Here is a 27,124-nt window from a genome sequence, read left to right as displayed (position 1 = left end):
AAATAAAGGTACTTTAACATAGGGTGCCAGATACTTAGGAGCCCATTTGAGGTCACAGCCCTGAATGTTAATACACAGCAGCCATAAGGAGTAAAAACACAAGTTTATTTGGATTTGGGACTCTGAACAGCTATGTCTCTACTCCGGGATGTCCGCCCACCGTGACTCCTGGAGACAGACAGGCTGCGGCTCCTGCTTGGGCTGCGGCTCCTGCTTTGGCTGCGGCTGCGGCTGCGGCTGCGGCTGCGGTGGCTCCTGCGGCTCTGGCTCTGGCTCCGGCTGCCCCGGCCCCTACTTCGGGCCCGTTTTCTTCCTCTACTTTTTGAACTGTGCCTCTCCCGACTCTTTGTCGTGTGTTTATGGGATTTCTTCCCCCTGTGACTATTCCTCCTTTTCCTCTCAGATTCCCCATTTCTTTTGTAGGAGTGGTCTGCACTAGGGCTTCTCCTCCTCCTAGGCCTGCTGTAGTATTCGTCATGATGACCCACCCTGTCCCTTCTCTCAAAATTCTTCCCGAACGAGGAGCCAGTCCGATCTGGAGACAGGTAGAGGTCTCTATTAGCCTCCCAAAATTCATTGTTGGGATTTCGGAACACGTGGAGGAAGTTGCAGTGTCTCCCTCTTGGACATTGCTGTATTTCAAACAAGCCTGCAATGGCAAAGTGACAGCGCAGCATGAGTACTATATATTCTAAAAATGGCACTCTGTCCTTTTTCCAAGGGACATTTCTGGGGGCCAGATACATTTGAGCTATTGCCTCATATATGTCATTTAAAGGGGTCTCTGTGTAAATTGATGTCATACCTTGGTTCCCAGAATTTCAAAAATGTTCAAATGCTCTAACAAATAGCACCGTAAACGGTAACAATCCGAGGTTTTCATTAGCCAAAGTACTTTATAACTCCTCTGGATTAGGGTTTGGAATATAACTGAACAAATGATGACCACAAGATCTTTTCTACAGCTTCATCATCCACTGATTGACCAGCTACATCTCTAATTAACGATGAAGAACCATCCCTGGGAGGCTCTGATAACAGGCTTAGAAGCCATATGGTAGGGGTTGGCACTGTGGCACAGCTAGTTAAGCTGCTGCCTGCAGTGCTAACATCTCACATGGGCACAGGTTCCCTGGGAAACCAGCAGAAGACGGCCCAAGTGCTTGAGCCCCTGGCACCCACAGAGGAAACAACTCCTGGATCCTGCCCCCATCCACTGTAGCCATATGGGAAGTGAACCAATGGACAGAGAAGATCTCTCTCTCTGACTTTTACATTTGGTATGACTCTGCCATTCATAAATAAGTCTCTCAAATGAGAAACGCTAGCCTAATGTCTTAAATTTACCATGTACTTTCAACATAGAAGATTCTAGTCAAAAGTAAAATCAATTTAAACCACTCTAAGATCCATTGCCGTTCTAGGACTTTTTTTCGGTAAAACAGTAAATCCGCCACATACATAAACAGGTAATATATATTAAAATATAAGTGGAATACCCCCATGTTATGCACTATATACAAAATTTAACTCAAATTCAGTTAGAACCTAAATATAAGACATTAAACTGTAATTCTGAAGAAAACATGTAAATCTACCTGACACTAGGCAAAGTCAGTGAACCAGATTTTACCAAATTTTTAGAAAATAACAATAAGGTAAAAACAAAACATAACACAAACAATGGGGTGTCTCTCCTCTCAAGAGGCACCCCATCTTTCGTATCCCTCTCTGCTTCCTTCCTCATTTGCCTGTTCACTGCACAAATCAAACTACTCTGTCTGCATGGAAAACAATGGAAAACCTGAAGATCCTACTTGTGATCATGGTCTTATATGCAGAATATATCAAGAACTTGGATCCAATAATAAAAAGACAAGTAACCAAATAAAAATGGGCAAAAGATCTGAGCAGACGTTTATCCAAATGGCAAATAATAGGACATGAAAGGATGGTCAACGTCTTTGGCTCTGAGGAAAATAACAAGGCCATCACTTAAACACACACACCCCCTCATGGCAAAGGCTGTGCGCCCTGGGGACGTCAGAGTCACACTGAGAAGCCTGAGAGCATCAAGCATTCCCGGCAACAGACAAACATTTGCCTTGATGGAGAAGACAATTCCAACCTTTCATCTCCCAAGCCTTTGACCTCACAGTATAATTGATCTTTCAGCTATCCTAAGCAAGAGACTAAAACCTTTTTCCCTTTCCTAAGTGATCTTCAAAGGACAACATCCATTAAGACAAGGATGCTAAGGACCCAGACTATAAATTATAGACTTTTTCATAAGAGGTTGCAGCAGGCAAGAGGGCCGAGCAAAGAAGCGGACAGGGTAAGCAAAGTGCTCCTGTGGCATTTCAACCTTGCAGCTCTTCATCTGGGCACTGGCCACAACCCTCAGGCTAAGCCTGTTGATGGAAGTCAAAAAACAATTAGGTCTTCAAAGCTACTGGCCACCCTCCACACTGCAGCCAGGCACCTGCAGCCCGGAACTGTCGGACAGCTCAGTCTGTGCAGCTGCCACTCCATTACCACGTGCCTACTGCCAGAGCCCAGCACACAGGGTCTGGGACCTCAAGTAAGGAGCCAACTGCCATGTTAGCAACAACAACCCAAGATCCATTATGGGAAAAAAAAAAAAAAAGAACTCAAGTGAGGAGGCAGAAAGAATAGAAAACACCTTCAAAACCATGACAAAGCAGAAGAGGCTACTGCCCCACGTCTCGAGCATCCCGAGTTGTCAAACACAAAGCCCTCGATGAGGGTCACAAACTAGAAAGTCCACCCCCCCGTCCTGATACACTGTGACCTTAGCCCGTCCATATAAGGCCTCACAAGGTCTGTTAGAGATGCAAACTGGTGTCCTTCATTCACATAAACGCCTCCGCTCATCAGCTTTGTAAGAAAAAAAGGTTTTGTGTTTTTTTCCCCTGAGAATACTCCTTCATGTAACAGTGGGATGTGTAGGGGGAAAAATTAGCTCATTGTGCTTTACCACAAATCGCCATCTTCCACCGTGTCACAGGGCAAAATTCACACTGAAGCTGTCGGCCTGCATACCATCGTCCATTGAACAAAGAAAGGGCTGTTTGACATTCCTCTTCCCTTTAAACAAGAAATCAAAACATGTGCTTTAGTGCAACACAATACTATACATAATAAGCCTATTAATCCCTCTCTTGTGGGAGCACCAAGTTTCTCACTGTACTACCTAGGGAGTCCTCACTACAGCATTTAAGATCGCAAAGCCCAACATTTCTTCAGGAACCCATTCTAGCCCTCGCAGAGCGCTGAAGCGTGGCAACTGGCTACAGCCAGAGCTTCTGCATCTCAAAGTCTGGGATGTGCGGCTGGTGCCTTTGTGCAGCCACTAAAGCTGCCGTCTGCAGCAGCGGCATTTCATGTGGACGCCACTTCCGACTCAGCACCCTGCTGACATGCCTGCAAAAGCAGCAGAGGCTGGCCCAAGTATTCAGACTGAAGCACCCACATGGGAGACCCGGAAGAAACTCCTGGTTTCACACCGGCCTAGCTCCTGCCATTGCAGCATTTAGGGAGTGAGCCAGTGGATGGAGGAACTCTGACTCTCTGTCACCTTCTCTCTCTCTCTCTCTCTCTCTCTCAATTCTAACTTCCAAATACATCAGAAAAGGTTTGGCCATTAAAAATATACAAGTGAATTGGCATCGTTAGCGCCTGCTCCTTCTGCCCTGGGCAGACAGCAAGACCAGCAGAGGTAACACAGCAACTGCTCTCCCTGGCAGCCAAATGCACATTGAGGTCATCTCACACTTCAACCTCAGACTCTCCCAATAGATGCCTTCAGATTTTCTGTTGTAATTATAGGATGCCAGTCTGTACTTTAATTTTTTAAAGATTTATTTATTTTTACTTGAGAGTTAGAGTTACAAAGATAGAAGAAGAGACAGAGAGGTTTTCCATCCTTAAGTTCACTTGACAAATGGCCACAACAACCAGCTCTGAGCTGATTTGAAGCCAGGAGCCAGGAGCCTCGTCCATGTCTCCACATGGGTACAGGGGCCCAATGCCCTGAGTCATCTTCTGCTGCTTTTTCAGGCCATAAAGCAGGGTGCTGGATCAAAGCGGAGCAACCAAGACTCAAACTGGTACCAGCACTACAGACAGAGGGTTAGCCTGTATGCCAATATGCCAGCCCCTGCATTTTAATTATTAAAATTATATGGGTAATGGAACTAGTGTTAGGGCACAGCAGGTGAAGCTACTGTCTACAATCCTGCTCTCCCAGCTGGATACCAGTTTACGTCCCAGCTGCTCCACTTTCGATCCAGCTCCCTGCTGATGGCTTGGGCAAAGTAACAAAAGGTGGCTCAAGTCCCACTCAAATGGGAGAACTGGATGAAGTTCATAGTCCCTGACTTCAGACTGGCCCAGCCCTAGCTGTTGCCACCATCTGAGGAATAAACCAATGGAGGAAAGATCTCTCTTGCTCACTCGCTCGCTCGCTTTCACACGCATACATTCTCTCACCATCTGATCTTCCAACAAATAATGAAATCTTTAAAAAGCTATGTAACAATAAAACCATATTATAAAAGACTCAGAAAACTATGACAGGGGACTTAGTGCTGCAGCAAGTAAAGCTGCTGCCTGTGGAACTGGCAATCCATGTGAGCACCAGTTCTAGTCCTGACTGCTCCACTTCTGATCCAGCTTCCTGTTGGTGGACCTGGCAAAGCAGCAAAGGATGCTCCGAGTGGGAGACTGACGGCAAGCTCCGGGCTTCAGAGTGCTGCGCTTCCAGCTGTTGCAGCCATTTCAAAGTGAACCAGCAGATAAAAGATGTCTCTTTTTCTTTCTTTCTTCTCCCCCTCCTTTCTATAACTCTACGTTTCAAATAAATAAACCCTTAAAAAAAACTATGTAAGATAGAAAAAGGATATTTCCCTTTTATATCAGTTCTTTATAGTTTCATTTAAAAAATACCACACAAGGCCCAGCACAGTAGCCTAGCAGCTAAAGTCCTGACCTTAAACGCACAGGGATCCATGTGGGCACCAGTTCTAATCCCGGCAGCTCCACTTACCATCCAGCTCTCTGATTATGGCCTGGGAAAGCAGTGGAGGACGGCCCAAAGCCTTGGGACCCTGCACCCACGTGGCAGACCCGGAAGAGGTTCCAGGTTCCCGGCTTTGGATTGGCACAGCACCGGCCGTTGCGCTCACTTGGGGAGTAAATCATCGGATGAAAGCTCTTCCTCTCTGTCTCTCCTCCTCTCTGTATATCTGACTTTACAATAAAAATACATAAATCTTTAAAAAAAAATGCCACACACATGAAAGTTAGTCATAGTGAAGAAACCTCAAATATTACAAGAAATAAAACTATAACAAAACAGAATGATATTTTATGATCAGCATACTCACGACTGGTATTGAACATATACATTGCCCCTCAGATGAGGTTCCAAGTTGCAGCTGACCTGAGGAGCAATAAGGAACATGATTGTACAAGCTAAGGAAAAGAAACATCCTGTGATCAAATGCACTTTGTTTGGTCCCCACAGTGGTTAGCAATGAAAGATGCCGGGAGAGAAACAGTGGTGCGCCTGGTGCGCTAGCTCAGCCTGGAGGAGTTCACAGCTATACACAGCTCTGAAGAACACCAAACAGCCACATGACCACTGACAGCTCCGTTTTTAACTGAAAATATTGAAGTAAAACATCAAAGATCCAGTTCAAACCATTCCGTCCTGTTCTCCCGCCCCAACACACAGGTGAGTTTCATCACATTCCAGACAGACCTCCGCACACATGCCACAGCAGTCTGATGTAGGTGACGCATAACTGTACGTCTGTTGGCCACAGTGCCTGTGTGGGGACAGCTCCGAAAGGTCATAGGAAAACGGAATTCAAAGATGTTTATTGTGAGGTTAAGAAAACCAGAAATCTATTCACACTGATGCTCCACAAAAAAGCCATATATGATTTTTAAAATTATTTGTACCAAAACAAATGTACCTTAAATTTATTTTCTAAAAAATTTCTGAAGTCCCCTTGTATACAAAGAAACATGTAATGATTTGTCTATATATGTAGAATATTGCTTTGTACCTCCAAAAATTTTATTTAAACAGTATTTATCTCACATTCATCTTTCAAGATGCAATCACATAAACTTATTGCCTCCTCTTAACTACTGTATCCTGGATATGTCAAGTTATCAGAGCTGTCTGTGCCCCATAAGCAGTGTAGGGTGAGCATGCTTGACCACATCTCTCTGAAAGGCACAATCAGGAGAAGCATGCCTATCTGCACACTACACACACTTTTCACCTCCCCAGATAGTAGCGAACTACTTTGAGTGGTTTCACTCACATCCTTGCCTACCATTAATATTACCAGCAGTTAATTTTTTTGTCACCTGATATCTGTGAATACTGCTTTTCATATGCACTATTCCTGTTATACTTAGGATAAATACTTGATCATTCCGCTTCAATTTGTTTTATACAATGATATATAAAAAAGTCTTCAAACAGTGCTCAGTTTTTCTCTCCAAAATCTACAACTTGTGCTCCCGAGTACTTTTATTCGAGCACCCAGAAGAGAGCAGGACCCACAAGCAGTGGGAGTGCGCAACACCCTCATCATTAGAAACAGAATGGGGCCAGTGTTGTGGTATAGTGGTTTAAGGTGCTGTGTGCAACACTGGCATCCTCCATTGCAGTACCAACTCAAGTCCTGGTCACTATACTTCTAATCCAGCTTCCTGCTACTGTGCTGGAAGTGGCAGCACAACATGGTTCAAATACTTGGCCTTTTGCCATTCACAGGGGAACCTAGGGGAGTCCCCAGCTCACGGCTTCACCCTGATTCAGCCCTCACTTTTTGTAAGCATTGGGAAAGCACAACAGCAAATGGGAGTGCGCTCTCTCTCCCTCCTTCCCTCCCTGCCTCCGTCTCCCTCTCTCTGCCTCTCTCCCTCCCTCCCTTTCAAACAATCCTTTTTAAAAATGTGGTGGGGAGGAAAGCCCTTGGGAGTCTGTGTCCACCAAGCCAGGGACCTTAGAGAACATGGAATTAGTTGTTTGCAAGAACCTGTTATTCGTTTCCTATAATACATTCAGTGTCCTGAACAATTCTCCTATTAAACAAGTATTAACCAACTTGTCATGAGTAACTGCCAATATGATTAGCATGAGCTTGGTCATTCTAGCTGAGTAACAGAATGCTAAACAAAAGAAAATACATCATGGTTAGTGGATGCAGCCTGTTACAGGTAACAGTGCAATTCCTGGTACCCAGACACAAGTTTTTAAGACAGCTTCAGCACTACCACTTCACAGAACCAGTACAATCCAGGGTGACCAGGAGGGCAAGTACTAATACAGTCCCATTACTTCACTTTCAGGCTAAGGAAAAGGCAGACAGAGCTAAAATCATGTGTCTGAGAGCACAGGGTTAGTGAAACCACACTGTGCAGGCAGCCAGCACTGCTAACAGTATTTTGTGGCCGGAACAGGCATTTCCACATTATTGCTGATTGTCAAGTAGTAGTGTGAAGACAGGAAGGGAACAGGCCACTGAAACCAAGGTTTAAGTGCAAGAAATTTTGGAGGAATTTTTAAACCTTGAAATAAGTAGTTGCAAGTGCAGCCTTAACTTTCATAAACATCTCACTGTCATTTCCAACTAGCAGGGAGGAAAAATACAGCTTTATCTCTATCTTTAGCCAAATAAGCAATATTTCCCTTGTCCCAACCTAGCAAAGTCATTCAGGTGGAGACATGATCAAATCACGGACAAGGTAAGAAACTTCTGTCAGGACTCAACGAGTGGATCCCAGCAGCAGCAGTGGCCACATCTCCTCCTACCCTCACTTTGAGGAAATATACGTGTGTGTGTGTAGCCTGATACACAGATAGATCTATTTATTCTTTATTTTAAAGGCAGATTTGCAGAGAAGAGATACAGAGAGCTTCCATTTGCTGGTTCATTTCCTAAATGCTTGCAATTACTGGAGCTGGGCCAGTGCAAGCTAGGAGCCTGGAATTCCTCCCAGGTTTCTCCCATGGAGGCAGGACCCAAAGACCATGGCCATCTTTCACTATTTTCCCAAGCTATTAGCAGGGAATTAGAGTGAAACTAGAGCAGTGGGGATACAAACCAGTACCCAGATGGGATTCTGGCATGGCAGGTTGAGGCCTAACCTAGTACACCGTGGTACCAGTCACAGAGAAATATTTATTAAGAGTATGTGTCACCTGAACTCCTCTTTTTCACGCAATAGGCTGCACCACAAACCATGGTTTTGGGGACTCTATTCAGTAATATGAATAACAAAAAATACATTAAAAAAAAAAAGAATCAACGTTTATGTTCTTGTGTAGCACAGAAGAGAGAACAACATCTGGGGTGCAACTATCAACACAATGTACCAGCCAGTGAGTGCAGTCGGATCACATGCAACCCCTTGGTAAGATACCTATAGAAGACAGAAGGGAGCCCAATGCCTAGGGTACACAGCCCCACAGGGAAGGCCTGGGCCCAGGCACTGAGGGCTTCATACAGAGAAGCAAAACGTTCAAAGAGAGCTGTAGCACAAGGGTAGTGATCACATGACAGCTCCTTTGTAATCTCAACCCTTGCAGCCAAGAAATACCCGCGAGAACACATTTATGCTTTCATAGGCTGCCTAGAAAGCATTAGCCACAGGAGCTGGGGAAGGGAGGGCAAAATAAGTGACACTTATCGGGGGCATGCCCAACCCAAGGGCAGGCACATAGTGGCACATCAGCCCTCTTGGGCCACTGAGTACTTTGACCTCAAGTACACCAGTCCCCTTCTCTACAAGCATGCTCACCTTGAACTGAACCACTCTGCCCACATTCTTGAATTCAGGGAGCACATCATCATAGAAGTCGAGGAACTGCTGGTAGGTTTCTTCCTCGCTGTACTCGAGGCTTGCATCGGGGTCATAGTCATCCCGTCTGCACTGCTCCATTCCAAATGTTGTAAACATGCTTTTGATCAGAAGGGTGGGGCTAGATGTTGGGAAATTATGCTTACGTGAACACCTACATACAAAAGAAAAACAAATTAGCTACTCATTAGTTTAAACTCACACATAAAAATTTGCTTTACACTGTGTGATAAGGATTCAAGTAACTCAGCTCTTTGGACTCAGTCATACGACAATAAGCTCCGCTCAGATGCCAAGTTTCAGTACTTGGGACAACTGCTCTAAGACTGATCAATACACTGGCTTTCATTAAAACATCAAGTTGAGAATCATTTCCAAGTTTACACGCATTCAGCAAGCTTTGAATGAAATTCAGGAAGCCATGTATTTATGTTGAACCATACAGACCAACAGGCTTGGCAGGTTGTGGTCACAGGCTTGAAGATGCTATGTGTGGGGCTTAGGAGTGAGAAGAAACATTAGCATCAGATGCCTGCTCATCTTCAGTCACTAATGCACTTGGGGAACTGGCAGAGCTAAGAACCTCCAGCTAATGGAGCATTTCCATCTCATCCGTACGGAGTATACTGCAGTTCTCTCAGCTTGTTCACATTTTTCCATCAGACTTGCAAACCTTTATACATTTGGGGCTACTATCTCCCATACTTGGTAAAAAAGAAGTACACTTGACCCATTCCATGAACAAGAAGATTCAAGTTAACCTAGAATCCCATGCCCTATAGGGCCAGATAAATAGAATTTAATTTTTATTTTCTGAAGATGGTTATCCATTATGAACAATTCTCTTTTCATAGTTTAAATCAGACCAACATTGAGTTAACTATGCTATGCCTGAGTAATTTTTTTAATCTGTCCCATAAATTTACCTTTCTCAGTACTTCCTTTGCCTAAAAATGAGGGGTGGGAGGACAAGTGTTTGCTTTGGTGGTTGAGACACCACTTGGAGTGCCTGCCATGGAGTCCCAGCTCCACTTCTGATTCCAGCTTCCCGCTGATGTACATCTTGGGAGGGAGCGGGGATGGTTCAGGTTGCTAGATGCCCTGCATCCCCATGTGCTGAGTTCCCAGCCTGCAGCTTTGGCTCCCAGTTCTGGGCTCTTGTACATATCTAGGGAGTAAACTCTGTGTCTCAAGTAAGATTTTAAGTAACTTGATTAAAGAAAAAATAAAGCAAACTTGATCCAAAAGAGGCAAGGATCAGGAAACAATGGTGACAATAACAATGAAAATACAGTTGGTCCTCAGTATCTGCAACTTTCACACACATGGACCCCAACAACTGCAGATGCAAATATTGAGGGGAAAAGCCACTTCTATACTGAACAGGTAAATACTTTTTCCTCATCATTATTCCCTCAATAATATAGCACAACAACTATTCATATTATATTCACATCATATTGGGGTTAGAAGTGTTCTGGAGATAAAGTATCCAGGAGGATGTTATATAGATGATATGCAATACTTGGCCATTTTATATAAAAATCAAATTGAACAGCCTCAAATTTTGGTATCTATGGCGAGGCATGGTAGTCCTGAAACCAGTTACTCATGGATGCCAAAGGATGATGGCAGCACTCAGCTGGTGCCCAGCCTGCCTTCCTCTACACATTCTCCTACACAGCCTTTCACAAGGGTGGCACTTCGTCTACTCCTCCTTTCACAGATGAGGGTGGTAAAGCTCACAGATCTCAAGGAGCTTTCCCCAAAGTGGCAGTCATTGAAGCCAGGGACCTCTTTCTGACTCTGAGCATGCTAGTCGTTAAGACATCACTTGGGGCCTGCATCCTGTATCAAAGTCCTTCCTGTTTCAGCTTCCTGCTAAGGCACTCCCTGGAGGAGAGCAGGTGACGACTCCTCAGAGGACAGGGATGGAGAGAAACAGCAAGAAAGAGGCAGACATTGGATCAACGTTTCAAACTGAAGCCAGTGCCTCTCCCAAGCTCAGAAACTTGACATTTTGAATCACTTCATTCTGACAGGATAATGCAAACTTAGTTACCTATCTCCAAATCTGCAAGCTCCTGTTTTATTGTAGAATGGACAGTTAGCTCGATCTTTCTCCATGACTCTCAGATCTGCCGGCGGTTCCGGGTTTTGCCATGTAGTGCCATTTTCCAGCTGTTGAAAATAACAAAATTTTATTTTTGTGTAAAATTCCATGCCAACTAAAGGTTTCAAAGTTCATTCAAACACTTCCATCAAAAAGCAAGAGCAAGTGGCCTAAGGAAAAGCACTTAGGCTGAAACAGGCATTCCAGGCTTTCAAAACAATCGTGTTCCCAAGTGAGCTGTTTCTGTCTTGGCTCTCGGTCACCGTCCCGCCTCGGGCATCACTACTACTGCCAGGGTCAGCCACTGGGGCTCCCCTTCCAGCCAGCCAGCCAGAAAATGTCCTAGGGACTTCTGAGAGAAACCCCCACTGAGAAAAGGGAAAGTAATTCTGCATCAAGGTAAACTGTCCATTTGCGACCAACAGTCTGCCATGTTGCTCTGCAACCTTCAGAACTCCAGGGAAGTGCAATTCCGAGGGCAATTAAAAACCAATTATTTTTGTTGATCAATAAACTTTCATTGTTGTTACATAAACCGGAGACTCAAATTGTTTCTATACACCAAGATATAATCAAAATAGTCTACCACCAAACTAATCTTACTGGAACTATTATTTCTAAAGAAATATTACTTGCTCCCACATTCTACTGAAACATTTTGAAAATACCTCATTTTCAGCCTGATCCAGCATCTTCTTCACAGCTTCCTACAAATGGTGCAAACACAGGACTAATGAAAACCTAGAAATCAGGTAAGTCACATCTGGTTTCTCTGGTTAAGAATCTCATGATTAACGATTAAAACACACATACACAAACACACACACACACACACAAGCTTCCAGGTTCTAATTCTGTTTTCTAAGCATAGATCTTCTGAAAGGCTTACAAAGGATGAATGAGGGGACTCAAAAAGTTCGTCAAAGAGAGAATTAACTTTTATAACTATCTCCTTTATTGAAAGGCAGAATGACAGAAAGCTCTTTCACTTCCCATTCACTGTCCCCAACACCCCAACAGCCAGGGCTGGGTGGCTCCCGCCCACGGGCCATCACCCACTCCTTGCCAGGCACATTAGCAAGAAACTGGATCAAGCTCCAGCTCAGGAGGTAGGCTGAACCACGGTACCTACTACAAAAGATGCGTATTTGACACACAAAAAATCCATGCTTCAAGGTGGAGGGTTAGAATCCATGTTTTTTTCAATATGAACTTTCTGAATACCGCTCTATGCATGAGTTTCCATTTTCTAGCAGCAAAATAAACTTATCTTTTAACCCTATTCCATGAATTTCTTAAAGTACCCTTACCATTTAGAGCTAAACATTTTTATTTAAACAGAAAATTTAATAAAGCACATTAAAAATAATCATAAAATCTTCTAATGGTTTCAGTAACACTTTAATATACTTCAACATAATAGCACATTCCAGCTTTTAAAATAACATACTAGTGAAGATTATAAAACACGGGTCCGGCGGCGTGGCCTAGTGGCTAGACTTCTCGCCTTGAACACCCCGGGATCCCATGTGGGCGCCGGTTCTAGTCCCGGCAGCTCCACTTCCCATCCAGCTCCCTGCTTGTGGCCTGGGAGGGGCAGTTGAGGACGGCCCAATGCTTTGGGACCCTGCACCCGCGTGGGAGACCCGGAAGAGGTTCCTGGTTCCCGGCTTCGGATTGGCGTGCACCGGCCGTTGCGGCTCACTTGGGGAGTGAATCATCAGATGGAAGATCTTCCTCTCTGTCTCTCATCCTCTGTATATCTGATTGTAATAAAATAAATAAATCTTTAAAAAAAAAGATTATAAAACACAATGTTAGGGGCTGGTATGATGGCTCAAATATCTAACCCTCCACCTTGAAGCACCGGCAACCCACATGGGAGTCGATTGGTGGCCCAGCTGCTCTACTTTCTTCTTCTTCTTTTTTTAAAAGATTTATTTATTTTTATTGCAAAGTCAGATTTACAGAAAGGAAGAGAAACAGAGGAAGATCTTCCGTCCACTGATTGACTCCCCAAGTGACCGCAACAGCCAGAGCTGAGCTGATCCAAAGCCAGGAGCTTCCACCAGGTCTCCCACACAGGTGCAGGGTCCCAATGCATTGGGCCATTCTTGACTGCTTTCCCAGGCCACAAGCAGGGAGCTGGATGAGAAGTGGAGCCGCCAGGTTTAAAACTGGCACCCATATGGGATCCTGGAGCATGCAAGGCGAGGACTTTAGCTGCTGGCTACCACACCGAGCCCCCACCTGCCCCATTTTCAATCCATCTTCCTGCTGGTAACCTGGGAAAGCAGTGGAGGACGGCCCAAGTCCTCAGAAGAAGCTTCTGGCTCCTGGCTTCATCTCAGCTCAGGTCCAGCCATTGCGGCCACTGGCAGTGTGAACCGGTGGATGGAAGATCTGTCTGCTTCTCCCTGTAAAATCTGCCCTTTGAATAAAAATCAACCAATCTTTAAAAAAAAGAAACAAAATACAATGCCACCCGAAATATAGCTAAAACTAGAATATAACAAGCCAGGCAGTACTGTTATTCAAAGTTTTCAATGAGGCAAAGGCAGCCCTTCAATACGCCAGTAAACAGACATTGGACAAACTGTGAATTCTGACTAACAGACTAGTCTTCCTAGCCCCTTAAAACATTACCTAGGGCTCTCATCTACCCAGTCACTTGCTAACTCCACTTAGTCACACAACCTTCCTTGGGAACTTGACACACTTGTTCAAAGCAGAACTCCTGTGCTCCCCTACTCCCCTCCCGCACTCCACGGAAAGCACTTCTCAACAAACTGTGCTGATATTTCCCCACTTGTTTAAAGGAAAACCTGAAGAATACTCCCTTCCGCTCAATCTAACGATGTGTCCTACACTCACTAACACACTCCCAGTCTGCACACTTTTTTTCATCAAGCACTACCTTCAGGCAAACCACTATCCTCTCCCGCCAGCCCTCCAGATCACTTGTTTCCACTCTTTCCAAGGTCAGTGCTCCACGGCCCCTGTTCTTCATACAGAAATCAGAATGATGTAGTAAAGATCGAGTCTGGAACAAGATCACTCCCTGCTTTTAAAAAACAAACCCTCACTGGCTTCCCATCACACAAACCCTCACTGGCTTCCCACTACACTTACACACAATCCAAACTGCACTTCCAGATCCAGCAGGCCTTGCATGGTGTGGTCCAGCCACCCTCCAAGCTTCCTTGTGCCTCCTACCTCTTTGGTCTCCAGGTTTCAGGCCCCTTGGCATTCTGTCAGCCTCTGGGTTTCAGGTCCCTTCCCCTGGATTCTTCACATTACATCCTCAGGGGATTCTTCAACCAAGCAACCTAAAGAAGTACCTCTCCAGTCCTCATCACTTTCTCATTAACACAGAAAATTGGTTGATGACATGCAAAGTATCTGCTTTGCTTACTTATCTCACATGCCTACCTAAAAACTCAGCTAAGGGGACCATCATGGTACAGCAAGCTAAGTCTCCACCTGCAGCAGCATTTCACATGACCACAAGGTCAAGTCCTGATCGCTCCACTTCCCATCCAGCACCATGTTAATGCTCCTGGGAAGGCAGAGGAAGATGGCTCAAGTGCTTGGACTTCTGCTGTCCATGTAGGAGACCAGGATACAATTTGAGGCTCCTGGCTTCAACCTGGCCGAGCTCCAGCCATTGGGGCTATTTAGGGAGTAAACCAGCAGGTGGTAGTTGTCTCTGTAACTCTGCCTTTCCAGTGAATAAACATCACAGGTATTCCCTGATTATAAAACAATGTTATATACATGAGCAAAATTGACATTTTCAGATTTTATTATTGTTTACATCCTATGCCCATACTCCGGAGAAACAGTGGTTTTTCTACTTACTATTTGCGAGTTCACTTAGCTGAGGGCTAAGTTTCTGATTATAAAGAAATCTGAAAGTATGTCATTGTAAAACTTAGAAGAAAAGTAAGAAAAGGAGGGAGGATAGGGTAGGAAGTATCCTTATGTTCCTAAAGTTATAAATACGAAACATATTTTTTTCCCCTTTTTGTAGATAAAAAACTTAAATAAAAACCTAGCTCACCGAGAGCAGGGCCAGCCTCTCACTGCTCTCTGTCTACCAGACAAGACACAAGCACACATATCAAGTCTTTCTTTATGTACACTTGGAATCTCTTATTTTAGCCGCTTCTAAGTGTCTCAGTAGACATCCTTTGAAGCAGAAGCATGTAAAATAGGCTTAGCTTGCCACCTGAGCCTTCACAGACCTCAACGGAAGAACATCCAACAGGGAAGCACATCAAACGGGACTGATTCATTTCTATTAAAAAATCACAAGCTCCAACATTATTTTTTCTGTTCCCTAAAAACCTAGCATAATATTGCCTCATGTGAATGTCTAAAATTGAACATTACAGGGTGATTATTAATGCTACCCAACTGGAAAAGATACATCCTGATGGATCAGTCAAGGAAAGATGAGCTGGGATAGCTTTGAAGTAGGTCAACTGTTAAGGAATAGCAGCAAAATAGGCCAAAGCAATCTTTTAAAAAATGAATCCTGGAATATACAGAACATAGGTACATTTTTCTTACAGATTCCCTTCTAATAAGCAATGGTGTATTAGCTACAATTTCCTTTATACCCCAGGACAGAAAGGAAGATTTAAGAACAACAACAAAATTCCCATTTTTTTTTGTATTTATGACCTGTCATAAGCACTTAAATATCTTATAATCTAAGTACAAGTGGAGCCTATACAAAATATTATTTTCTAAAGAGACCTATGCATATAGAGCAAAATCTCAGAAAAAATACTGCTCACTATAGAGCAATACAGAATAGAAAGCAGTCCCAGACAACTTTGTAAACACGGAAACACAGCCGCCCCAAGTCATTCACATATTGCTATGGCTGCTTTCGGGGTACACCAGCGGAGCCATACAGATCACCAAACCTATAATATTTGCTATCCAGCCCTTCATGGAATATTTGCCAGCCCCTGCTATCAAAAAAAAAAACTGAGTACAGTTGAAGGAAACCTCAATTTTAGGAATCTAATACATGACTCTTTCCAAACAAACGAACAAAACAATAAAACAAGAGAAACACAAACGCAAACCCTGAGCCACTTCCAGCTTCCTGTGCCAGTACACTGCAGGGCACAGCTGGACACTGGCAGGATACTCCCGGCACAGGAATCACCTCTCTCTCCTTCTTCTCCTGGCGTTTCTGTTCCTCCTCCTCCCTCTCTTTTCTCTGCTGTTCTTCCCATTCTTCCTTTAGCTTTCTCTGCAAAAAGAAAAACAAATCAGGGAGAAGGCAGTTTTTGCTTTTCAAAGTGCACTTTTTTCAAAAACAGCTAATCTACAGGGCAGATAAATTAAATCATGCGAAGTGGGTAATATCAGCTAGTTTAAAGTTGAACATGTGCAGCTCCCAAAGTACTTCGTTCAGCCAACTACCGTGTTAGTGACTTGATTAAGTGTACCTCTTGTTCTTCCTGTCGTTTTCTAGTTGCCTCTTCCCTTTCCTTCTTTATTCTGAATTCTTCTTGTGCCTTCTGCTCCCTCAGCAACCACTCCTCATGTAATTTTTGCCTATCATTATGATGACAACAAAAGAGAAATGGGCATTTATTTGCATCTCTATACATATACATACAGTTGCAAAATGATGTATTTGGAAAATGATTAATATCACCACGGCCCGGCGTGATGACTCAGTAGCTAAATTCTCACCTTGCATGCGCAGAGGGATCCCTTAAGGGCACCAGTTCGTGTCCCAGCTACTCAGCTTTCATCCAGCTCCCTGCTTGTGGCCTGGGAAAGCAGTGGAGGACAGCCCAAAGCCTTGGGACCCTGCACCCGTGTGGGAGACCCAGAGGAGGCTCCGGGATCCTGTCTTTGGATCCTTACAGCTCCAGCTGTAGTGGCCACTTGGGCAGTGAACCCGTGGATGGAAGATCTTTCTTTCTGTCTCTCACTCCTTCTCTCTGTAAATTACTTTCCAATAAAAATAAGTAAATCTTTTAAAATAAATAAACAAAGATATAAAATATCACAAAAGACATTTCCTAAAAGCAGTGAACTTGGAGCAGAGAACCAAAAGATATGAAGAAAGCTTTTGGAAAAGGACAAAGTGTTGGCACACACTATTCCTGCAGGTGCTCACTGCAGCCATCACCCCAAGGGCACAGGCATCCGAGCTGTGACTGTCCTTACATGGCACCGCAACTTCCCTTTCAGGCTGATCACTGTGATGTTTAGGCACCAGAAACATAGCTGCAAATCCCAAAACAACACATAGTTTTTCTCATTCAGAAAACATTATTCCTCTTTTTTTAACATTTGTTTATTTTTATTGCAAAGTCAGATATACAGAGAGGAGGAGAGACAGAGAGGAAGATCTTCCATCCGATGATTCACTCCCCAAGTGAGCACAATGGCCAGAGCTGAGCTGATCTGAAGCCAGGAGCCAGTAGCTTCTTCCAGGTCTCCCACGAGGGTGCAGGGTCCCGAGGCTTTGGTCCGTCCTCGACTGCTTTCCCAGGCCACAAGCAGGGAGCTGGATGTGATGTGGAGCAGCTGTGATATCAACCTGTGCCCACATGGGATCCCGGTGCGTTCAAGGCGAGGACTTCAGCCACTAGGATGCTGCACTGGGAGCAGCATTGTTCCTCTTACTCTGTACACTTTGAAAGCACCAATTCCTTGGTTGCAACAAAATGAAAACCCGTCATTTTTTGTCATAAACTTTGTTCTACTACTCCATACAGTTGAGAATCCTGCCATTTACCTAAAAACCTAAACTGCTGAAAGAAGAAAAATAAAGCTACATTATTATATCTTTAAAATAATGCTACGGATTTTCAATAGATGAAAGTCATAACAATAAATTAGCAAGTGCTAGTTCATTTTTCTAAATGACCAATTATGAAAAATTGTTTTCTGAAAGTGCCAAATCTCTCAGATGTTCAACATCACATATTTCTACTTTAAGCGGGCAGGGCTCATCAGGAGAGTGGCACAGTGCATTAAGCTGCCACTCGGAATGCAGCAGCCCATATCGGTGGACCTGGATTTGAGTCCCAGCTTCAATTTCAATTCCAGCTTCTGGCTAATGCATATCCTGGGAGGCAGTAATGATGAGGCTCAAGTTCTTGAGTCCTTGCTATGTAGGTGTGAAACCCAGGTTGAATCCCGGCACCAAGTGTTGCACATTTGGGGAGTGAACAGTGCACAGACGATGATCTCTGTTTTTCAAATAAAACGAAAATAGGCAAAAATTTCTTTGCCACTAAACAGAGGGTCATTTTCCAAAATGTGTTTGGCAATCAGGTGTTTAGAACCTAGATTTCACTGTTTCCATGAATTTATAACAGGGAAATTAAATATAAGAAATTCCATATTATTTCAGCAACATCAGAAATTATGTAAGGTTTTATGTCTGATCTAGGGACACAATTATAATTTTAATCATGCTATGGGAAATTATATTCCATTCTTAACTACAGATTGCAGGAACACACTGCTTAGCCACAGTAGCAGGTGGTGCACTACACACTTCAGAGTTCCTATGCAGTTTAGAATACCATGTAGATGTTTTTATACAGAATTCTGATTTCCTCATCTTTTGCTGAACATATCAACTGCATGTAACTGAATAAAATGGCATATAAACTTTTTATTTAGTAAAAGACAGAGACAGATAGGCAGAGACACAGAGAGAAAGTCTGTGCAGTGGCTCACTGACCCCAGTGGAACAGCTGGGGTCAACAGCCAAGAACTCACTTGAGGCCTCCCACGGGAATGACAGAGACCCTACCCCTGCTGCCTCCCAAGGTACATATCAGCAGGGGTTCAAAACACTCAAAGGCTGGGGTTCAGGCACCCCACCAGTGTCTCAACAGCCATGCCAAAGGCCTGCAGCAATATAAATTTAAGACCACAAAAAACTTAACAGGTAATAATACATTATGCATCTATTTTCACCTACTCCATAAAGCTATATATAGTATTGTCACATAATCACTTTTCTTATTTTTTACTAATAATGTAGTATATGTTATGGCTTGGATAGGGTTTATTTCCTGTATGCAGTAGAGAGCCCCAATATGGCAATAAAAAAGCTGGTGGAACTTGTCAGACATAGATAGGACCTAGTGAACGGTTCTGAGGTCATAGGGCATGGGCTTCTGAGGAGCTGAACGGTGCTCTCACACAGGATGCTCGAGCTGGTAGGAGAATGAGTGGCTTCCCCCTGCTCTCTGGCTTCCTGTCTCGCCGGCGGACCTCTTCCACACCGGTATGCCACTGTGATGCCATCTACCATGAGACCAACCAACAGGGCCTCCTGATCCTGGACTTTCAACCTGCAAAGCCAGGTGCGAAACACACCTCTTGATAAAGCACCCAGGCTTGGTTATTTTATTATAGTAAAAGAAAACAAACACAGTATGCAACACAGTAAGAATAAGAATTAAAATTATAACGTTCTTATCAGTTAATATTAAGTACTATTCACCTATCACTTAATCTCCATAATTCTATGAAGTAATCACTATGATTTTTATCTCCATATATTTTTTAAAAGATTTATTTATTTTTATTGCAAAGTCAGATATACAGAGAGGAGGAGAGACAGAGAGGAAGATCTTCCATCGATTGATTCACTCCCCAAGTAACCGGAATGGCTGGTGCTGTGCCGATCCGAACCCAGGAGCCAGGAACTTCCGTGCTGGGCCCTTATCTCCATATTAAAGACAAATAGATTAAAGCATAGAGATTAAAAAACTCAACACAGGGCCCAGCAGATTAGCCTAGTGGCTAAATCCTCACCTTGCATATGCCCGGATTCCATATGGGCGCCCAAAGCCTTGGGACCCTGCACCCACATGAGAGACCCAAAACAAGCTCCTGGCTTTGGATCAGTTCAGCTCTGCTAGTTATGACCGCTTGGGGAGTGAACCAGTGGATGGAGGATCTTTCTCTCTGTCTCCCCTTTACTCTGTAAATCTGACTTTCCAATAAAAAGAAATAAATCTTAAAAAAAAAAAAAACAAATTGAACAGAATAAGTAGCAGGACCAAAACTAGAACTCTTCCCTAGCTGAATCTAATTCTATATTTTTTGGGCCCAGCGGCATGGCCTAGCAGCTAAAGTCCTCGCTTTGAACGTCCTGGATCCCATATGGGCGCCGGTTCTAATCCTGGCAGCTCCACTTCCCATCCAGCTCCCTGCTTGTGGCCTGGGAAAGCAGTCGAGGACAGCCCAAAGATTTGGGAACCTGCACCCGAGTGGGAGACCCGGAAGAGGTTCCAGGTTCCCGGTTTCGGATCGGTACAGCACCAGCCGTTGTGGTCACTTGGGGAGTGAATCATCGGACGGAAGATCTTCCTCTCTGTCTCTCCTCTCTGTATATCTGACTTTGTAATAAAAATAAATAAATCTTTAAAAAATAATAATAACAGGGCTCGGCAATGTGGCCTAGTGGCTAAGGTCCTCGCCTTGATCCCATATGGCCGCTGGTTCTACTCCCGGCAGCTCCACTTCCTCTCTGTCTCTCCTCCTCTCGGTATATCTGACTTTGTAATAAAAATAAAATAAATCTTAAAATAATAATAATAATAATAATTTTATATTTTTTAATTACTTGTACTTTAAAAAAAATGTTTTTCCTTTTTGGAAATTCTACATAATATGCTTAGGTAGACAACAGCAACCAAAAAGGAGAAGGAGCACCTTTCATAAGGAACACAACAAATAACTAATGAATATCTACAAAGTTTTTTCCTCCTTTTTAAATTGGGAAGCCAGATCAGATTCACAGAGAGACGGAAAGACAGAGAGAAGGATCATCCACCAGTTTACTCCACAAACGGCTACAACGGCTGGAGCTGAGCCAATCCGCAGCCAGGAGCCAGAAGCTTCTTCCGGGCCTCCCACATGGGTACAAGGTCCCAAGGCTTTGGGCCATCTTCGACTGCTTTCCCAGGCCACAAACAGGGAGCTGGATGGGAAGCAGAGCAGCCAGGACATGAACCAGCACCCAAATGGATCCCAACACCTCCAAGATAAGGATTTAGCCAGTGTGCCATTGCGCTGGGCTCAGTTTTTTCTCCTTAGAAAGATGTTTTGGAGACAAAGTACTGTGGCACAGCCCATTAAGCCACTTGCAATGCCAGCATCCTGTTCAATTCAATCCCAGTTCCAGTTCCAGTTCAATCCCAGCTACTCTGACTGTGATGCAGCGTCCTGCTCCTGCAGCTTGGCAGCAGTACGTGGCGCTTCACAGGCTTGGGCTCTCCCCTCGTGGCCGACTCACATGGCGTCTCCGGCTTCTGGATCTGACCTACTTCAGTCTTGCTATTGCAGGAATTCACAAAGTAAACCAGCGGATAGAATAATGTTCTCTCCTTTCCCCCCCCCCCCCCCCGCCCCGTTGCTCTGCTTTTTAAGTAAATGCAAATAAATTTTTGTTAAAAAAATTTTCACTGTGTTTAAATATACATACTATAAAATTTATCACTTCAATCATTTTAAAATGCAAAGTTGTGTAGTATTAAGTTCACTAGCATACATCAATTTTATCTTTTTAAAATTACCCGTCTTGAAAAACACTAAGAGAAAAAAAATAGCAGGATACTTTCATTATCTTGAGATGTTAGAAAATTTAAGCCAGATGCCAAAGTCAGATACCATGACAAGAGTCGATGACATGAAAAAGAAATCAGAGTAAAAAGCCAAGTAAGGACTGTTGAGAGAGCGAAGCCTCTCCATCACACTTACGATAAAAGAGCAAGAATATCCTTAATCAAGTCATAGTAGTGTCTACAAAAAAATTTAAACGTGTACTCTGAACCAGAAAGGTGTAAGATTTATAAGCAATCTACAAATAGGCAATAAAACACATACAAAGTATCCACCCTTACTAATTCAGAAATATACAAGATAAACAATGAAATGTTTCACTACAGGAGATTTAAAAATTGATAAAGTCGGACCAAACCCATGGCATGGTAGGCTAAGCCTTCCATGAAGCACAGTCCATGTCCCAACTGCTCTGCTTCCCATCTGACTCCGTGCTTGTGGCTTGGGGAGGCAATGAACGATGCCTCAAAGTCTGGGGCCCCTGCAACCACATGGAAGACGCAGAAGCAGCTCCTGGCTTTGGATCAGCCCAGTTCATCACTGAGGTCATTTGGGGTGAATCCGTGAGTGAAAGCTCCTTCTCTCTGTTTCTCCTTCCCTCTGTAAATCTGCCTTTCAAATAAAAATAAATAAATCTTTTTTAAAAAATTGAGAAACTGTGAGTAATGGTGTGTAGAGGTATTAAATACCTAGATTCCCCAAAGGAAGGACTACAAACTGCGATGCCCTTTCGACCTGGCTAGCCACATTTTATATTGACTTATCCTTTAATCCCAATCGTGTTAACTTTTCATACTATAATGGAAAGGCTGAGACAACAAACTCATGAAAAGGTCGACTTCGGTTCACAGTATTGGAGGTTCACTGGTTTAGCCTCTACGAGGGCAGTGATGTCACCAGTGAAGTGCATGCAAAAGAAAGGATTACACAATGGGCACAGAAGCAGAGACAGGCTGCATCTAACCCAGTCTTTGCTAATCACCTTCTCGCACCACAACTACCTTCCAAGGACCCAATCCCAAAAACCTCATGACCTGCCATTAGGCCCTACCTGTTCCCAATAGTGCCACCCTGTGGAGACACTCAACATGAAAATGAATATACAAACCACAGAACCAACAATAATATTTCTAAGCATTTTCCTGAGGAAGAGGACCATTATCATGGTTATATAAGCATGGATACTCATCACAACTCTATATAGCAGCAAAACATCACTGTAACTGGAAAGTCCACAAATTATTAGCAAAGAATAAATTACACTACATCCATACCAGGGCTACTGCACTGCCATTAAAATTCTTCAATCAGATCCCTGCATCAACACTGAAGTACTCAGAGTAGATAGACATTCGGCATAACCGTTAACACACTGCTTGGGGGGGGGGTGGACTCTACAGCATAGTGGCACAAAGTACCACACCAAGTTCTTGCAAAGCTGGCATCCCATTTGGATACCAGTTCATGTCCCAGCTGTTTCACTGCCAACCCAGCTCCCTGATAATGGCCTGGAAAAGGCAGCAGAAGGTGGCTCAAGTGTTGGGGACCCTGCCACCCACAGGGAAGCCCCAGAGGAAGCTCCCAGTCTCGCTTTCAGTCTGGCCCAGCCCTGACTCTTATGCCCATCTAGGGAGTGAGCCAGCAGGAAAAAAGAGCTCTCGTTCTCTCTCTTCTCTCTCTCTCTCTCTCTCTCTCTCTCTCTCTCTCTCTCTCTCTCTGTAAATCTTTAAAAAAAGACAATGCTCGTGACACTTGAATCCCACGTTTGAGTACCTGGATTCAAGTGCTCGTTTTGATGCCAACTCCATCTTCCTGCTAATGTGCTGGGAGGCAGCGGTAATGGCTCAGGTAGCTAGGTCCCTGCCCCCGCGGGATTCCTGCGCTGCCAGCTCAGGCTGCCTGCTGTGGCATTTGGGAAGTCAGCCAATTGAGGGAGATGTCTCTGTCTCTGCCTCTCAAATAAAATTTTTAAATGTTTAATATGTATACATATACCTAACATATATGTATACATATACACGTGTCTAACATTAAAAATTATAGAAAAAATATAAATATCTTATTATATAAATATATATATGTACAGAACATTTTTGCTTTTTCTCTATGCTTATTTGAGAGGTGGAGCCTACAATGGCTGAGAGTGTCAGGTAAAACCAACCAAGTGCCAGAAACTCTATTCAGGTCTTCCTCCCTGGTGGCAGGAGCCCAAGGACTTGAGGCCATCAGCGCTGCATCCCCAGGTCGACATTAGCAGGAAGCAGGAGTGAGTGAGGCCTGGAATGCAGGCACTCCGATGGGGGACAGGAGCATCTGGCCCTCTGGCTAACTGCTAAGTCAAATGCCTGCCCCTAAACTTTCTTTCTTAACAATGGCTACCTTTGGGTGCCTTGCATTTATTAAAGCACTTTCATTTCTTATACTTGTGAACTTGCTGGGTCTTTTTTCTCAAAAACACTTCCAAATTAGCAAAAACAGTGAAAAATGCTTCCATTTAAAAAAAAAATAACATACAGCTTTAGCTGATCAGCGAGAGATTTAAGGAGTTTACACAGGGGATTTTCTAAGATTTTATAGAGAAAACCTGTACTAGCTCGTAAAGGCTGCATCTGCTTTAAGTGCTTCAGTGACTGCTGACCTCTCTCTCTCCAGCAGCTTCTCTTCTTCTAGTTGTTGTTCTTCAGTCAGAGCATCCTCCTCATCCTGGGAGACTCCTGAAAAGATTCATGTGTCTTAGTAAACTATCTCAAGTATTACAGATCCCTGGTCAATAATTTAGGGGGAAATAATGCAGTCTTTACAACTATGGCAAAAACTTGCTGTTAAAATTGCCCACTAATAAGAGCTCTAGCTGCCCAAAAAGCACCAGTTCTTTTTTTTTAATATTTATTATTTTTATTGGAAAGGCAGATATACAGAGGGGAGGAGAAACAGAGGAAGATCTTCCGTCTGATGGTTCATTCCCTGAAACAGTTCTAACAGCACCAAAAAGAACGATAATGGTAGTAGATAACAAATAAGAAAAATCAATGTTTTCACATCGAGACTCAAAAAAAGAAAAAGTGGTTCAAATGAACGTGCATTTTTACATGAGAATGACAAGTAAAAGATGTAGAAAGACTTAAATAGAAAAGTCACTTTTGCAACTCCCCACAGGTTAAAAAAAAAAGAAAGAAAAAAAGCTTAGATACTGAAAATGTTCGATAAAACCTTATTGGGAAGGGGATATTTTACACCACCCCAAAATGCCATCCGACAAGTGAACTAAATGCAATGGGGGAGAATGTGCCCTGACAACTGTGACAACAATTTAACTACACTTCGCAGCAGTAGGCAGTGTAAGAGCCTACCAGTACAGGCTTCCCAACACACGCCAAAGAGGCCCTGCATCTGCTCTGCACTGCTCCATCAGGCAGAGTGTAACCTGAAGCTACCCGTCAGGACAGACTGATAAGAGCATGCACAGCATTCTACAAGAAAACTCGCTCGAGCTTTTCAAAAGCATCAATTCTGCTTAGGGATGACAATGAAAGCTACTACATGATACCACTGAATTGCTGTTCGTTAGTTTAACTGTAAGCTTGATATTGTGGGTCTATGAGACAACATTCACATTCTCACGAGATGCAAGCGGAAGGGTTCAGGTGAGAGATGCTCCAAGTTCTACACACCTGCCATGTCAACAAAGAGGGCGAAAATAAAGCCAGGTGTTACCAAGTGACAGGCTTCATGGATATTTAGGGGACAATTTTTTTTAAAACTTTGTGTACACTGGGACATTTTCAAAAATAAAAATACAGCTAAGTGATTTTCAATATACTAGAAATTAAAGTCCTCCCCTACTCAAAATTTAAATTTGAAGAAAAATGAACAGTGAAAGTGGAGGAGAAATGGAGAAAAGCTAAATATGACCTTCAGGGCACAGAACAGGCACAGAGGGAGTTATGTTGCTGCCTGCAACACTGGCATCCCATATCAGCAATGGTTCAAATCCCATAGGCTCCATTTACCATCTAGCTCCTGCCAATGGACGTAGGAAAGCAGTGGAAGATGGTCTAAGTGGGGCCCTGCCATTCACTTGGGAGACCCAGAGAGTCCAGGGCACCTGGCTTAGGCCTGGCTGTGCACCAGCATTGTCTGTTGCGGACACTGGGCAGCGAATAAGTGCATAGAAGATATGGTTCTCTCTGAGTCACTTTGCCTTTCAAATGACAACATAAAACTTTACAAGCTTGCCTAGGACAAGCAGATTTAATACAATTAAATAAATTTAATATATAAGTGTTAGGTTCTGCTATGCAAAGGTCACATGGCACAGTGGTCGCCTGTATCTCCTGTGTGAGTGGCACAAACTCAAGTTGATAAACGAACACTCGGAGCTCGTTTATCAGACACCTGCCCAGATAAGGGCAGGTGTCTCAACGAAGACTTTCATTCTAGGATGTGTGATTTCATTTGGTTTTAGAATTCAAGAGTAGAACATATTTCACTAGTTTATTTTTAGAAGCTTAAGTATATAACTTAAGTAACTTAAGTAATAGTTTGAGAGTAATACACAGATCTCTTATTTTACCCAACCTTCAGTAAAAATTTCAAAATGTTTATTTAATCGAAACTCTGGACTCCAGCTTATTTTACTAAAAAAAAAAAAAAAGAAAGACACACTTTTTTTCACCAACTGCCTACTATGCGCAAGGACTGTGCTGGCTGCCTGCTGCAATTAATGCTGCCCACACCTGTGGCCTCAGATAGTAGAGGAATAGTTGCACAACATTCGTCAGAGAGAATTCATTGTTAACTTTCTCCGCGTCCACAGTACATTGTATCTAAGGGCGCCCACACAGCTGCCCTGGGCAGGAGGGAGCCACCGCTGCACTTCCTATCAAGTCAAACAGCAGCCAAATGCCCCTACCTGAGTCTCTCAGTCGCGCCAGTTCCTGCCGACGTTTCTTTCGTTTCTCCTTCTTCAGACCTGCTCTGTACTTTTTGTGGCTGGAAGATGGAACAACACAAGATGGGCATCAGCGGCCAGCAGCGCGACGCTGCCCCAGTTCGCTCTCCTTTGGGCCCGGTAACAGAGAACCGCTTGGGAAAGAAGTCTTGGTCCCCGTGTGTGAAGCGCAGAACCCGCACCTTCTCCATCCTTCCACGCCAAGAAGTCAGATACTCGCCAACAGCCACCAGCTCCCCTCAACTCCCCGAGCCCACGGATGCCCGTGACAGTTCAGACCGAGCCCCTGGAAGGCTTCACACTGCCGCGGTGGCTCACTTGCGCGACCCAGCTCCTTCCATTTCCGTATGGATATCCTCCATCCCCAAGATCAGTGCGCCCCGTCCCCTTTTCTTGGGAACTTTCCTCCTTCAAAACAGCTTACCTGGGTTTCTCCGGAGACACCGTACTGTCCGGCGCCGCCATTTTACCGTTGCTGTCCCGCCCCCTAAAATCGGACCGGAAAGGCGTACCTAAGAGCC

The 27,124-nt window shown here is 43.9% G+C and overlaps 1 protein-coding gene across 2 annotated transcripts; it reads right to left on the bottom strand.

The window, feature by feature from the left end:
• Positions 1–89: 89 nt before the first annotated feature.
• Positions 90–27,124, bottom strand: ZRSR2 (zinc finger CCCH-type, RNA binding motif and serine/arginine rich 2). Of its 2 annotated transcripts, none has more exons than XM_012930437.2 (11): positions 27,028–27,124; positions 26,565–26,644; positions 24,291–24,366; positions 16,492–16,600; positions 16,206–16,292; positions 11,689–11,727; positions 10,970–11,088; positions 8,848–9,061; positions 5,409–5,464; positions 2,999–3,108; positions 90–649 (listed from the first exon to the last, which is right to left on the bottom strand). In XM_012930437.2, the coding sequence occupies exons 1-11, from the start codon at positions 27,066–27,068 to the stop codon at positions 105–107; spliced, it is 1,476 nt and encodes a 491-aa protein (XP_012785891.2). In that variant the 5' UTR covers positions 27,069–27,124; the 3' UTR covers positions 90–104. The 2 variants fall into 2 exon arrangements, with proteins under 2 accessions (XP_012785891.2, XP_058515214.1); XM_058659231.1 differs by having other exon boundaries at positions 26,922–27,117.

Source organism: Ochotona princeps, chromosome X, assembly GCF_030435755.1.
Source record: "Ochotona princeps isolate mOchPri1 chromosome X, mOchPri1.hap1, whole genome shotgun sequence".
In the NCBI taxonomy this organism is placed as follows: domain Eukaryota; kingdom Metazoa; phylum Chordata; class Mammalia; order Lagomorpha; family Ochotonidae; genus Ochotona; species Ochotona princeps.
Note: the sequence above shows the minus strand (reverse complement) of the source record. Positions and strands in the feature narration are given on the sequence as shown.

Bases quoted from the DNA above. Each gene is read 5' to 3' on its own strand.
- ZRSR2 (XM_058659231.1), bottom strand. From the start codon at position 26,965: ATGGAGGATATCCATACGGAAATGGAAGGAGCTGGGTCGCGCAA. The intron at 24,367-26,564 runs GTAGGGGCATTT...GAATCTTTTCAG, and splicing joins GGCGCGACTGAGAGACTCAG to GAGTCTCCCAGGATGAGGAG. The intron at 11,728-16,205 runs GTGATTCCTGTG...CACCATTTGTAG, and splicing joins AGGAGAAGAAGGAGAGAGAG to GAAGCTGTGAAGAAGATGCT.